At 47.5% G+C, this 15,144-nt stretch overlaps 1 protein-coding gene across 7 annotated transcripts in view; it reads right to left on the bottom strand.

Moving 5' to 3' along the window:
- Positions 1–14,891, bottom strand: part of EBF1 (EBF transcription factor 1) — a 285,087-nt gene extending 270,196 nt beyond the window's left edge. For 6 of the 7 annotated variants that reach the window (XM_029998139.1, XM_029998142.1, XM_029998140.1 and 3 more), the window contains exons 1-5: positions 13,928–14,891; positions 12,348–12,504; positions 11,958–12,021; positions 11,633–11,688; positions 2,367–2,440 (exon numbers count right to left, since the gene is read on the bottom strand). In XM_029998139.1, coding sequence (XP_029853999.1) covers positions 2,367–2,440; positions 11,633–11,688; positions 11,958–12,021; positions 12,348–12,504; positions 13,928–14,061 — 485 coding nt within the window. In that variant the 5' untranslated portion in view covers positions 14,062–14,891. Of the gene's footprint in view, positions 1–2,366; positions 2,441–11,632; positions 11,689–11,957; positions 12,022–12,347; positions 12,505–12,871; positions 13,049–13,927 lie in introns of those variants that run through there. The other variant, XM_029998145.2, reaches the window with a different exon arrangement.
- Between the last annotated feature and the right edge of the window lie 253 nt (positions 14,892–15,144).

The following is a 15,144-nucleotide window of genomic DNA, read 5'->3' as shown; positions in this document are numbered from 1 at the left end:
AAAAGAGTGTTAGCAGCACAATAGATGACAGATTTGTGCAATAGGGTCAAGCGGCCTGGTAAACAAACAGCACCCTCTTACACATGTACAGGCAGAAAAGGAAATGGGTAATATCTAATATGAGCCGCAAGAAATTTGAATATGTCTCCTCCACCCCGTCAGGCACACAACATCTGCCTACTATGGGCAGATATGGGCAGATTTTTTTTTTTTTTTTGCTACCCTTCCACCTTATGGTTATGAAACACAAAGCAAGGACTAGCAGTAAACAAATAGAAGGAGAAGAATAAAGCTCCTGATCCAGTGAATTTTAAGAACAAAGAAAGTGTAAAGTGCTTTAATAAAGGGAAAGACCGCACATCTTTCCACATTCCCAGAACAGAAATAATTTTGTCTCAGTCAAAATATATTGAACGGCCATAAATCTTTGACGCAGGTATTTGATCTTCTGGTTAAAACTCAGCCCTCTATATAAAAGTTTCAATTTACTTCTTACCCTTGATGTTTCTAAAGTATTTGTAAGAAAATTAATGCATTAAAGTGGGTGATTCTTACGCTTGCACGGATGGCTCGATGAGTGGCAGGCAGATGGAATTCCTACTTCAAAACCTTGCCGTTTAAGAATCAGGAGGGCACATCACCCAGGCCTAACAGCAGATTCAGAGCCTGACACTGCAGGCACTTGAGCATGTGCTTAATTTTACTCGTGTGAACAGTCCCACTCTTTTACTGGTCTATTACAGGAGAAAAGCAAAGCATGCACTTCAGCCTTATCAGGTCAGGGGCCTCCTTTAATATTTCCATGAATTGTTCCTAGCTAGGTATCTAGTGTGAAAGTGGTGCTAATTGGGCCAATGAATTTTAGGGCAATTATGAGTTTGTCAGCACGACTGGGTTTCCATTTGGAAAGGGAGAAGCGGCCGGGAGTCCTCAGCAAAGCGATGCTGCAGCTCCCAACGGCAGCAGAAGCTCAGGCACCTCTTGGAGATACCCATCTGATCGTTCGTGGGCTCTAACGGGTTATCTTTGGTTTCCTGGAAGAAGCCAAACCTACTGAATGAAGCAGTCTAGAAAAATAGGACATGAAAACTAAAATCCCCCAAATCCTGCAAGGAAGAGTTCGTGGGGCTGTGCAGGGTTTCACCCAGGCTGGCAAAGCAAGGAGAGCAGCTCCTTCTCTGCCGGCATCGCAGGACACTGCCCTCGAGCAGGGTTTTATCAGGGAGGAGCTGCCATGGAGGACAAAACACGCAGATGCCCAAGAATGAAAAAAGATACTTTAAAAAAATCAACCAACAGAGAAGTTTCCATCTGAATATTTTGTCTAAGACTCTCCCCCACCAGGAAACCCTCATCCAAGTTTATTCTCTTAGAAGTGGGTACTAGTTTTTACCCTCAAGTTACTCCTTTTTAGTAAATGTGTTTTGTAAAAGTTACAACGCATGCAATGGCATTTTTACAGTCTTAAAACAACTGATTGTAACAATGAGCTTATGCAAGAACGCCTTGTCTTCCACCAGGCAATTATTTTCTGCCATCGAATAACATGTAACAAATGATTTTTTCAGACATGCAAAAAACACCCACTAACTTTAATGAGACTGCAAGGTCAAGCTCTCCTAGGTGTCGGAGGGATTTGCGAGAAGATGCTGCCTTCTCTGCGGTAAAAAGGAAGTAGAAGAGGTTTCACCTATTTCAATCAGCCAGAAAAGAGAAGGAAGCAGCTGCAGAAGTACCGTGTTTGGGAGAGAAGATATTTGACTGTCCTGAATTTAAGTGACCAACCCCAGGCAGGCATGTTCAGGGGAAGGGAGCCCAGGGGAGAACCAAATCTGCACGGGGAAGTTTAAAGAAAATCAACAAGAAGACATCTTTTGGGTGGAGGAGCATCACCTGCTCCGCTCCAGCTGAGCGGGGACTTTGCGTGAGCAGCAACCGGGACAAAATAGGCCTCCTATCCTCAAGTCCTAATGCGCACCCAGGGGGAAAAAAAAAAAAAAGAAAAAAAAAAAGGTACTATTTTGTCATTTTACCAAGGAGGTTTTGTTGGGAATTGGGGCCAGAGACATTTATTGCTAGAAGACTATAATTGATTGTTAATTTTGGTGAGGAGACCTTTTGTGGGCTACAGTGTCTAAATGAAAACCAGTAGCGTTCTGTTAAGAATAACTCTTTATAAATAATTGAAAACTAGTGTGACGACTGAGACCTTGCTGCTAATTACACACACCGAACTGTGTTATTTTGGGATTGTTTAATGCAAGAAAGATAAATTTAAGTCCGAAAATAGCTGCAGGTTCAACCTAGATTTTGAGAGACACGTTCATCTTCTCATCACTAATTAACTGGAAGCAGGGTATTCTTACCTGCACATTATTTCATGCGTGAGCAGAACTCGGCACATTTCTGGGTTCTTGTCTTGGCCTTCATATACTATCGCCTAGAAACAAAACACATTTTTAGCTGTGCATCAAGTTGAGTTTGGAGAAAATAAAAACGCATCACGGTAACCGAAGGCGCAGCCGGAGTTGCAAGCCAAGTCGCAGGCTAAAGAGACCGCGTCTCCACTGAACCTGCTCCAAGACTTGCAGCTGGAAAACAACACAAGCTGAGTACAGCTAAGTTCCCTCCTCTCCCTTGCACATCTCTCAAGCGGTGTGTAGGATGGATTTTTTTAGTAGTCAAGACAACCACAATTTTCTTTTCAATTCAGAATAAAATATAAACCTAATAGCATTAAAAGAAAGGGAAAAAAAAAAAAACACAAACCAACAGCAAGGCTTGGCATACTTTTGGTCCTATTCACTAAAAAAAAGACAGAAAAGAGAGAGCTCATGTATTTTTAATTACAAAAGCTGCACAGCCCAGGTATTTTCCTGGTGGCTCCTGAGAAAGTGCCTGGGCCTGATTCTGCCCTTGAACCTCATGATCGACCGCTTTCCAGAGAGCAACTCTGGAGTTACAGGGATATAAATAAGTGAGAAGCAGGCCCTACCAGATCAGAGGATACCAAAACAAACAGAGGATCAACCAGCTTGAGAAATTTGACTCTGAGATAGCATGGGGAGAACCCTTTAAGTTAAAACTGTGGAAAGACAGTGTATTCACATTTCAAGAAGAGTCTACGTTTGCAATGCTGCCACCAGCAGAACCAGCGGCACCGGTGAGGGATCGGCATTACACGCTAACTAGGTTAGCGCTCACAGCCCGCCCAGTACAGGGTTTCCATCTGATCAGGACAGAGTTATGTTTTGTAACCACCCCCGGTCCCGGGCACCAGCCCCCCCCAGCAGCAAAACAGGAGTGAAAAGAAGTTGCCTTTGCGACAGCATCTTTTGACAGCGCTAAGGTTCCTATATCTTTTTAGGGTGCCACTCCAGAGCCGGGATGGATGGTTAGACCCCCAGCCTTGGAGGGATGACCAGCCCTGCATCTGAGCATTGGCTCTACCCTTGACCTTGGTGTGACCTTTTCAGCCTCTAAAATACAGGCTTAAAAAGAAGAAATTGGGGAACGAACTCTGCAGATAAAATGACAGCTGATACAGGTATCCCTAAAGCTAACGATAAAATAGATATTGAAAATAAAAAACCAAAAGTATGCTTTATGGATGTGATACATTTCAAAGCGGTCTCATTCCATAAAAGGTAAGTGTGGAAAATACTGAGAAAAAATAAGTTCTCTTAATATATGATGAAGTAAGATCATATGAACTGCTTTCCCAGTCCTTACAAATACAACCTACCAAGGGTAAGAGTTGTTGTACCTGCAAAGGGGGCACGGATCTTAGGACACACAAATCTGAAGAAGCGTGAGCTGATTTTTAACACCATTTTAATAGTAATATGCAATATTAATATTATGCATTATAAAATGATTTAATGATTCCATAAATAATATCAGGAATGGGGCTGTGTTATCTTCACTAGTTTTATTTTTTTCATTTCGGTTTTGCTATGTGTATTCCCCTAAAACCTGCGAGCCGGTGGGGGGCGGGTTGCTGATAAGATAAAACAGAGGCCGCTGGTGTCACTGCAACTAACGGGTACAGAGTTTCACCTGACTTCTGCCCCCTCACTCCCACCAGCGAGGCACAAAACCTGCGAACCCAGCACTCGTATAAAGGGGACACGAAAGTTGTCGCAGGACGCGTCCAAACTCCCCACAGCACAGAGCCCAGCCAGTCCCCCTGCGCCCAGCTGGGACCCCACGTCCCTGCTCAGCTGCTGGCCCACGCCTTGACGTACTTCCATAGCGGTGCCCAAGAGACCTACGGATGGGTTGCAAGAAGCCTTGGAAAATGGCACTGCGGTCATCCCTGTGTTACACCGGGAGGTGGGACAAATTCAGAAGATCCTCATTTCCCTGCGTTAAGGGGGGAAATCGGGGAAAGCTTCTTCCAGCCAAAACCAGGGAATCAAAGGAACCGGCTGACACCTGATGGGGTCGGTCAGCGGGGATGTTGCAAAGACTCCAGAAAACCCCAAATCAGGTTCCGCCTGGTAGTAGGACAGGCCAGGCAAGGGGGAAGCTCCCAGCACTTTTTGGACTTAATCAATAATTAAAGAATAATCTGCCTCTGAGAGTGCAGAGCATGGGGGGAAAAGAGCAGATCTGCCCCTGAGGCCTTTAGTGGAGACAAACACCTCCAGTCCCCATTCACCTCCGGGCAATCACAGCATGACACGGGGGGAATAGTGCCCGAGAGGACTGCTGGACTTGGCTCACTCTTCTTAGACTTCCAAATCTTAAAATAAATTTACCCCGTATGGGTAACCTTGTTGCCAGTGAAGCCAAGGAAGCACTAGAAATGAGGAACCAGAGCACAAAATTTACTTTCTTTTTTTCCCCTCCCCTCTCTCTTCCTCTTCTCTTCCTGCTGCTATGCTTACTTAACCTCCAGGTACCCGCTTAAATAACTCAACTAAATAGCAATAATGAACGGGCAGAGTCAACACTGTGGTACATAATCACCTTGTCTGTTGTGTTTAGCATCAGTGATCCCTTCTTTGCGTGCATGACATTCTTCTGCCTTCCTCTCCATTAAGGATTTGCTTCTCACTTTATTTGCATTTAATTACCGATGTTGCACCCATGCACATTTTGTTTTCTCCGCATTAAGCGCAGATAGTCCCGCATACCCTACTCCTGCAGGAATTTCTAGGAAATTCTAGGAAGCGGGAGGAATTGCTGAGCTCATTTCTGAGCAACTCATCCCCAACTCCCATTCCTATGTCCCAATTTACTTGTGCGAACGGGTGTGTAAAGCGCCAACTGTTTACTTCCATGAATGGCTGCCCGAGAGCATTACAGATACTCTACCGTCTTGCAAACTGCGCTGCTCTAAAGCATTAATTCTACAATTAGTTTCAAAAAGGAAACAGGAACTGCTAAAGTTTCAGATCGTTATAGCTGCCAGAAGTATTTTTTACAGGAAGGGTCTACAATGTTACTGTTGTGAAAATTTTTAACTGTAAGATTTGAAAAGCTCCTCTTTTAACAAAAATATCTTAATTTTATTTTAATTATTATTTTTTAAAGTTCAGGCTTTAAAACAGGGTGATTGCGGCAGGATTCCTTGTCGCACTAACATCGTCGTGATTTTGTCAAATAGGGATCACATTAATGAGAGATAAAGTGAAAGTTACAGTGTATAAACTTAGACCACAGCAGAGCTAAAAATAAGCCTGCAAATACACATCAGGGTTGCACAACAAAACACCAGCAAAGGAAATACGAAATTATACACTTTTTTTTTCTTTTTGTTTACTTCGTGTAGTTTTAAGTCGGTGTTATTTCATAAGTGTTTCAAAATAGCTTTTCTTCTCCTGAACAACTTAAACATTTCCCCACAAAATTCATCTTCCATTTTGTAAGCCATTACTCACTCAAGTAACCTTTCTACAAGAAGTCCCAGCGAGTAACGATCACTCATGCACAAACGGATTTCAAAATCAGGCCCCAAAAAATTAGTGTCAAAATATAAGACTTCCTCACTTCCATTTAGAGAGAGCTGCATAAAAAGTTAAATCAAATGCAATTCACTGCTTGCCAGCAAATAAAAACTACTAAATTGAGCACATCGCAGTCATTTCTAGACAAGTGCGTCCAACAATTCGCCTAAACTTTTCAGTGACAGAGTTCATAAAAAAAATAAAATAAAATAAAAGGGAGGGGGTAATATAAATGTCCAGGCTAAAGTTTTCATTTAATCCACTTTTTCCCCAGTAAAGACGGCAGGATAAAGCAGTAAAAGAGTTGACGAATAAGTTGGAAAAATATAGAGCCAGATTTTGTCCTTAACTATTCCTGAATAAATCCAGATTTATGCTGGTACAACTGAGGGCAGAATTGTCTCGTGGTGTCAGTTTGCCAGTCAAGCAATCCTGCTTTCCGAACTGGATGAAAAACAATCTTGAAGGAATGAGATCATGGCCATTATATTATTCAGTTATGTCATGGCCTTGATTTTAAAAGAGTAAGAGAAGGAGAGAAATCACCAACATGCACCTAAATCCACTCGCTTTCAAATTCCTCTTCTGTTTCACAAAACAAACTATCTCCTTTATTGAAATAAAGGAGAAAGAAAAACTCATTAAAATGAGGGTCTTTTCAAAAACAGAACTGAAATGATTTGGAATGACGTACACAGCCATACACACAGAGAGAAAATAAAATCCTGGCCCCACCGAATTCAATAGGAGCTTTGCAATTGACTTCAGATGGGCCAGAATTTCACCCAGAGAGGATTAGGCTTGTATCCACTGTATATCTACATGGAAAATACTGTGAATTACATTTATTTGGCTTCAAATACTTAACCCTTAATTACCCGAGTTTCTACCCCTTCCCCAGGCAAAATTTTGACTCATCCCAGTGAGGTTGATCCCGGACAAGTAGCACAGCGCTGGGTCCCAGGGCGAGGACGGTTAGTTCTCGCTGTGTCTCTCAATGCACAATTCAGAAGCATCTAATTATTTTATCCAGTCTCCCTCTGCCTTTGATACACAGCCTGCTTATCGACGTATTCACACAAATTAAATAAATTTATCTCTCCTAATATGTTCATTTTTAATGGTTTTCAAACATTCACATGGAAACAGCTCTAGCGTAAATATCCCAGAACAAATGGCTGTATATTATACAGGAGGGAGCAGTTGGGCTGCCAGACTGGGAATGCACCAGGCCATCTGGCTCAGGCAGTCTCTCCAAAATCCTCAGCTTTGTTTTCACCCTCAGACTCCAAACAACACATTTTCCACTGTGATGAGTTTACATTTTCCCAAACACAGGTCCTGATCATGCATGCAAATTCCAAACTTCTCCATTCCTCTCTGTACAAGAAAATTAAAATCACCTGCGCTTCTGACATCTCACCAAAGGCACAAGAAAGCTGCTAAAATCTGGCGCAATGTAAACTTTCCCCGTCACAGGGGTTAGGTTTTGTTTTATGTTTGTGTGAAATTTCTCCGAGTCTGCTGAGGCTCCTCTGAACTTATTGATAACATTTTTTTTTCCCATGCGTGTAGCTGCCAGAGAAGGGCCGTGCTATGCACAGAATAGAGAGCTGATCAAATATCTGCAGACATCAGAGAATGATAGAGAAGTCAACAGAAAAACCATTTGCATCCAGAGTTAAAGTACTGAAAAAAAGCAAAACATAAACAGAGACTAAGTCTGAAGGAAGCATTTTTGACTCATGAGGACTCTTAGCACTAGACAATAGCTATCGTGCAAAACTTATGATTTTTAAGATGCCTGAGCCATATTAGCATCCCTTATATCTTATGGATGAGAACGGCTGAAGGAAAAATGGGTGGGGAACAAGTATTTCAGATTTATTTCCTCCATCTTCCCTAATAGTGAAATATCTCAACTTTATGAAAATATAGCTGAATAGAAGGCATCTCTTCTCCGTAAATATATTAAAACCCTTAGACTTGCCTAAAAACTCCAGTTTTATTAGAGCAGACATATTTCACATTTTGCAGGCAATTTCAAAATGCATCATTGTTAGAGCCAGACCTACTGCGGTAGGAGCTGCTGCTTTACGGAAAGCAACAGCTATAAAGTTTGGGATCCTACGGGGTTTTGAACACATTAGGAATGTGATCCCGACGTAAAATGAGGTGCCAAGATAACATAAAAGAAAATTTAATTAAGCCAGCATTGACGCCGAATGTTGTTACTCTAACTGAAAAGAACTTCCCCACAACATTAACGATTTGCGCGTAGCATTTACAATTTTTAAATGACGGGGGCACATTTTGGAAATGTAGCGAGACCCCTCACAGGCATGTAATTCCTATCTTACCCAACACTTTTCTGGGGCCACCACCAAAGGCCAAGCACGTTATCCCAAATATAACTTGAAACGATGCACTTTGAGACCAGACCTGCCTGGGTTTCCCATTCGGAAGCCCCACAGCCCAGGCTACCAAGGAGCACGCGTGCAGCGAAAGCTCATGTTTTGGGGCAGCACACGCATAGTTCATACCTACAGCCCAGATCTGCCCTGCGATGTAGCTCGCAACAAAATTCTTGGTTACTTCAGTAACGCCACTCTCCAGCCCCGCTTCCCATGCTGCATCACAGCTGATAGAGAACATACACGCGCGCACCAGGACACGTAGATGCCCGTATTCTGCCTGTGACAGGACTCTCGCCATGAGTTTCTTAGTTGGGCACAGCCACACAAACCAAGCCCTGGCTTATTCAGATCAAGAACTCCATAGGAGCAGGAACATCTACTATCTATTACATACACAGCATCCAGCATAGCGAAGCCCTGCCTGTCTACCTGCTGATATAATGCATGCTGCTAATGGGACATTTATGTTACATCTATGAGTAGCAATCCTATATATAGAAATCTAGGTCTGATTTGCAGAACGGATTTTATTTTATCTTACCTAACTTAATAATCCGCAGCTGTACAAAACCTTGCCATTTATAACTGTGAGACAAAGAGAATACATTTAAATCTGATGGGTCCGTGTTTAAAAAAAAAAAAAAATTATTTAATATAAAAAAAAGAGCCACAGATACTTTCCTGTATGATCTGGGGAACCTAACTCATTCAAGCTTTGCTTCTGTGGGATTTTTAATTTGCCACCAGAAACCTCAGAGTAGCTGTAATTTCAGTCTGGGAATTCACAATTATTGAGTGTGTGAATGTGCGTGTGTGAGTATCGAGAAGATACTTGCCAGCTGAAACATGTACGCTTCTGCAACTGTTTCATTTAAAAGTAATCATTTCATTATCCAATTTGTTCTGAGCGTCATGCATTAAAATACTACACCTTCGAGTAGACTGACAATATATATTTAACTTTCATTAAAAATTAAAGAATTTTCAGACAGTCTTTGCAATATTTAATTACAGTTTGATGATTTGAAAGTTACTTGAGAATCTTCTATATAATTCACTGTCGTAAAATATAAATGATATATTCAACATTTGGGTGAGCTTCTGTCATGTGTTGTACTTCGCTTCATAATAAGCATTCAGTAACCGAAGCGATCGCAACTATGAAATAATTTCACTTTAAAAAAGAAAGAATTAAAAAAGAAGAAGAGGGAGAATTTAGCCCCCGGCCCCCAAAAAGATTCAGAGCGGCACATGCCACAGTTTTGACATGACAATGCCCTATTTTTCATAAGCAATTATAGTCATGCCTAAAGAAATTATGTTCATGAAATTAATACGTAAGCAAACATGTTTGCATCTAAAATAGCCTTTTGCTGCCCGTATTCTAATCCAAGTTCAGAGAGCTTTTGTTCTTAAATCCTCGCTTCTCAACTCCATTGCACTTTCCCCAAAATCTGTAATTTGCACTAACTTTGTTTTTTGTAAGACTTCCTGAAATCATACAGATTTTTTTTTTTCCTCTTCATTGTGAATGTGCTTTAAAGCTACATGGTAGGTTTTACAAATAAACTGTATCTCGGGGTTTTTTTTCCCCTTTCTCTCCAAAGACCCTCTGATGACTTGATAATAATGAGAGACCAAGAGGTCAAACAGTGCCTTAGGATGAACTCTTCATATGCAAGATGCCTTTGTTAAGAAAATTATTTTGAATCCGCTGCTCTACATGAGTTCAGGGCTCTGTTTTCAACAGGATTATGAACAGAGGCTTTTGCATTTCCGTAATGATAGGAAAGCTATTTAAAGATAATATTTATTGATAGTCTCTCTCATACGGTCTACAATGAAATACACAAGCTCCAAAAGAACTAAAAAGAGTTCGTGTATCAGGAAGATTTTGTTACTTTTAACACAAACTAGCCAATTTGTGCCTGAAAAACAAGGAATGACAGCAAATGCTTTCCAAGGTTTGTTATGAAGAAGGGTATGTTGCTGCTGTTTTAATTCCTACAGGGAGCGGGCTCTGTTTGGAAGTGCATAGTTTAACAGAGTTCAGATGCATAGTGGATTCTCTAGCAAAATTAATCCAAGTTCCTTTTTTTTTTTTTTTTTTTTTTTCTGTTGAAAGACAGTCTTCAATAGCAGGAAAAGATGTTTGGGGACCATCAAAGAGAGTTTTCTAAAACAAACTCAGCCCTTAGAGCTTTATGTTTTGCTATAGAGAAGAAACCCAAATACAAGCCAAGAGTTTTTTCCCTACAGACAGCATACAGGGACTGACTTTTCCTCTCGGTACAAAAAAAAAGCTTAATGTTTTTCCTAAATAAAATTTAAGAATTTTCTTTAACAAGTAAAACAGATTAGGAGGGGAAAAAACATATCTTAAGGATAAAAGGGCTTAAAAGCCATCCCAACTATTCAAAAGAAACGTATTGCGAGAGAAAAATATTCTGACAGGAGCAGAAGAAAAAGGTAGAGTAAGAAATTTTTTTAAAAAGACAGAATCGATTTGTTCAGGTAGTCCCTCTGTGAAAATACAGTTTTCATACAGAAAAGTATTTTTTACAGGTAGGCACGCACGTTATTATTCCGTTTGGGAAGCTAAAGAGCAAGCTGCAAATTAGGGTTAATCCATTGACAAGGTCTGCTGCCCTACAGCCCTCCCCGAAGTCCGACACCGAGCTCGCCGCTCCCCGCGCCGCGGTTCGGGGGGCTATTCCGACATGCAAATGTGCCACCGTTTGATCGCTCCTCCTTTAACCCAAGGACCCGGCGGCAGCGCGAAGAAAGGACGGACAAACACGGCCCCCGCGCCTCCGCGGCGGCTTGTGCTGCCGGCCTGGGGGGAGGCCGGAGGTTAATTCTCAGTAATTAAGCGGCAAAACCGGCCCCAGCCCGGGCTAGGGCGGCTGGAGGGCTCGCCCGTATTTTTCGGAGCTCCCAAGCCCGGCGGCGGGCAGGGTCCCGCGGGGACCCTCCGCGCAGCCCCGACGCCGGGGCCGGGGCCGGCGGCTCGGCCCTGCGGCCCCCCGCCGCTGCGCGGCCGCGGAGCGGGGAGCGCGGCCGTGCCCCGCGGGAGGCGGCGGCCCCTTCCCCGCCGGGGCAGAGCCGCTCCGCTCCGCTTCGCGCCGGGGGCGGGTTTCGCCTCCGCGGGCCGCCCCGCCGCGCTCCCGGGGGCCGCCCCGACGGCTGCCACCCCCCCCAACACACACACACACACCCCCCCTTCCTCCTCCTCCTCCGCGGGCGTCCCGCAGCACCTACCTGCTTGGTCATGGAGTCGATGAGTCGGACGTAGAAATCCTGCTCCGTCCTGATCCCTGAAACGAGGCAGAGGTGTGAGGAGCGGGGCCGGCCGGAGGCAGCGCACCGGGGCTCGCCCGAGGGGCTCGGGCCCCCCCCCCCGGGGCTCCCGCCCGGGTCCCGGCACCGCTGGCCGCGACCGAAGCTGCGCCCAGGCACCGAACGCAGGGATGCGCGGAGCGGAGGGGAGCCGGGGCAGCGGCTCCCCGGCCTCTGGTGGGCTCTCCAGCCGAGGAGGCGGCGGGGGGGGTGGTGGGGCTGACACCGGGGGGCTCCCAGCCCTTACCATTGCTGTAGAGCAGCTGCAGGCGGTAGTGGATCCCGTTGTTGGTCTTTTCGCTGTTGGCTTCCTGAAGTCAAAGAGGACGCGGGAGGCCGGAGGGAAAAAGGAAAAAAAAAAAAAATTTATATATCATATGAAGCTTCTCCAACGCTCACACGCCGGGCGGCCCCGGGGCCGGACGGGATGGGTCTCGGCCCCCTCCCCTGCCCCGGGCATAGCGAGGGATGGAGGGAGACCCCTTCCCCGGCTGCCCTCCGGGACGGGGAAAGAGTAAGGGGCCCGGGAGGCGGCGGTGGCTCCCGGGACGAGCCGGTGCCGCTGCCCCGGGGGAGCGGAGCGGGGAGGGCCCGGGAGAGGCGGCCGAGCCCCCCCGCGGGCCGCCGGGCTACTCACCTTCTCCTTCTCCACGAAGCCCACGAAGGCGGTGCGCTCGATCTCCACGGGCTGCCCCTGCCGGTCGTACAGAGCCAGGACGAAGTGGAAAAAGTTGGACTTCCTCAGGTTGGAAGGAGGCTGCTTCTCGAAGTGAGCCCGGGCCAGACCCACTCCGCTGGGACCAGAGAGACGCGGGTTAGCGGCAGCCCCGACGACGCGGCCTCACGCCGCCGCGTCCCCCCGTCCGTTCCGTGTCCTCCCCCTCCTCTGCCCCCCAGTCCGTGCCTTCCCCCACCGGCACCCGACTGGGCTCCCCCGGGGCTGAGCATCACCCCCCCCCCCTGCCCCCCGAGTCGCCCCGGGGCTCTTCCCTCCGGGCGAGGGGAAAGGCGTCTTCAAGCGCGGCCACGCCGAAACCCCGCGGAGCCGGGAGCGCGGCACAGACCCGACCCCATCCCGGCCTGCGGCGAGTCCGAAGCGCCAAGCGGGGTCCCCCCACACACACACACTTGCCGCCCCCGGCACCCAGTACCGGCACCCACCAACCCTCCCCGGGGGCCGTGCCCGCCCGCAGCCGGCCCTGCATGGCGGGGGAGCCGCGCTCAGCCCCGCCGGCGCGTTGCCCCGCGGAGCGGCATTGGTCCTGCCACTTCTCAAACTCGGCTCGAAGCTGTCACCCAAGCGCCCATGTGCCTTATCTCTTTCAGTTTCAGTCCTGCGAGCCTTTCCTCCCCTCGCCGGAGTGGTGGGTAAACACCGCGACGGCAGCCGAGGAGACAACTTGAAATATTTCAGGGTTGTCCCTGCAGAAACTTTCCCTTCCTTAGAGGGCTCCAAAGGGAGGGGTGCGGGGCGAGGTGGGAGACACCGGGAGATGTCAACATTAAACTTCTTAGCTGATGCCGGCTCCAGGGCTCAGGCTGCGAATCCGGCATCAGGGGTTGTTGGGGTTTTTTTTCGCGGGGAAGAGGATGGGGACGAGGAGAAATAAGAGAGAAAGCGAGGCTGGGCACAGCTTCGCCAAATCCAGCTCCTGTTTGAAGGGTTTTCTTTTAAAAAAAATCTAAGATAAGTGGCAGTGGTTTTACAAAGGGGCTTCGAATTAAATTTCTCCTCGAGAAAGCTTTGCAAAACTCCCTGCTTATCGGAGGAGAAGGGAGGCTGCTGATTCTGACGGGGATAAGAAAGCGAGGTAGAGAAATATATTTTGGATATATCCGTGCAGAACTCGCTGCTTATCGGAGGAGGAAAGTGTCGTTTGGAGATCTTAAGACTAAATCAGCAGCAAACATAGTTTTGAAAACTCCTTCCTCCGCGCGGACACAAGGAGCTAGAGAGATTAAAACCCACCTATTCCTACCTAGCGAAACTCGCCGCTTCCTTTATTATTATTATTATTTAATAAAAAGTCATTCCTACGGGACAAGAGGGATAAATATTTAACTGGCGACGTCTACGCGAAACTCACTGCCGTTAGCAGAGCTCCAGAGCCGGCTTTTTGTTGGTGCAGGGGGAAAGGCGCTGCCCGCGGGGAGCAGCGCTGCAGGCGGCGTGCGCCCCGGGGCGCGGAGCGGGGCGCGGGCGCGGAGCCTGCCTACCTCTGAGCGGCCGTGCTGGCGTCCAGGACGCCGGCTCCCTGCATCCACGTCCGCACCGCGTTCATCCCCGCGCCGAGGGGCTCTTCCTTCATGCTGCTCCCACTCCGCTGGATGCTTTCCTGAATCCCAAACATGAATCAGAAACAACAGCGCAAATCTTCCTTCTTTACTCAAAAAAAAAAAAAAAAAAAAGTGATAAAATCGCCAGGCGGACTGTTATATATGGTTTTTTTCTCTCTCTTTCTCTCTTTTTTCTCTCTCTGCAGCTGATCTCTGGAATCAAAGCAAGTCAGAGAAAGCAAACACAGGCACGCACATTAAAAAAAAAAAAAAAAAAAAAATCCAGAGGCAATCAGAGCCCGGTTTTGTCGCTGCTGTTTGCTGCGTGTGCAGTTTGTTTGGGTGCTTGGAGGGGCTGGCGGGGTGCTGGGGGCTGGTTGCAGCGCTCGCAAGCCGGAGGAGTACTTGAAGTCCCTTTTGTATGAAGACACCCCTCGGATGGCAGCAGGCAAAAAAAAAAAAAAAAAAAAAAAAAAATCTCGGATGGCAGTTTAAGAAACAATAGGACGAACGGGAGCTGCGGCAGGCTCTGCTACATCAAGTGTCATTTTCCAGTGACAAGAGAGGCAAGTTTCCCCCCCCCCCTTTTTTCCCCCCTCTCTCTTTTCTTTCTTTCTTTTCTCCCTCTTTCTTTTCTTCTCTCCTCTCCCAGCCGAAGCGCTCTCTCCTCCCTCCTTCAGCCGCGCAGGAAGCGAGTTGCCGGAGCCGGGCGCACGCCGGGAAGGGAGCGAGAGGGACGCACCCGCGGCGGCGGCGCGGACGGACGGTCGGACGGACGGAGGGAGACCCTGGGGCTCCCGGTGCCCGCGCCCCCTCCCTCTCCCGCAGCGCCGGGGCGGACTCGCCGTCTCTCCCTATGGGAGCCACTTTGACTGTCCCCGCCGCCGAACACGAGCCCCGCAGCCCCGGCGGGCGGGGGGCGGGGCCGACGCCGCCACGCCCCCTCATTTGCATCGCGTCACCGCTCTGCCCCCCCCACCCCCACCCCACCGCGGCGCCGCCGCCAATGGCCGCCCGCGAGTCGCCGCCGCGGGGGCGAGGCCACGCCCCCCCTCGTTAGCATAGCCCCACCCAGACGCCCCGGTCGGCCCGGGGGAAAGTTGCCCCGAAGCCCCCCCCCCGGGGTGGGGGTGGGAGCGGGGGGCATTAATACAAAC

Source organism: Aquila chrysaetos, chromosome 22 (assembly GCF_900496995.4).
Source record: "Aquila chrysaetos chrysaetos chromosome 22, bAquChr1.4, whole genome shotgun sequence".
Classification (NCBI taxonomy): Eukaryota; Metazoa; Chordata; class Aves; order Accipitriformes; family Accipitridae; genus Aquila; species Aquila chrysaetos.
This window is presented reverse-complemented; position numbering and strand designations above follow the sequence as displayed.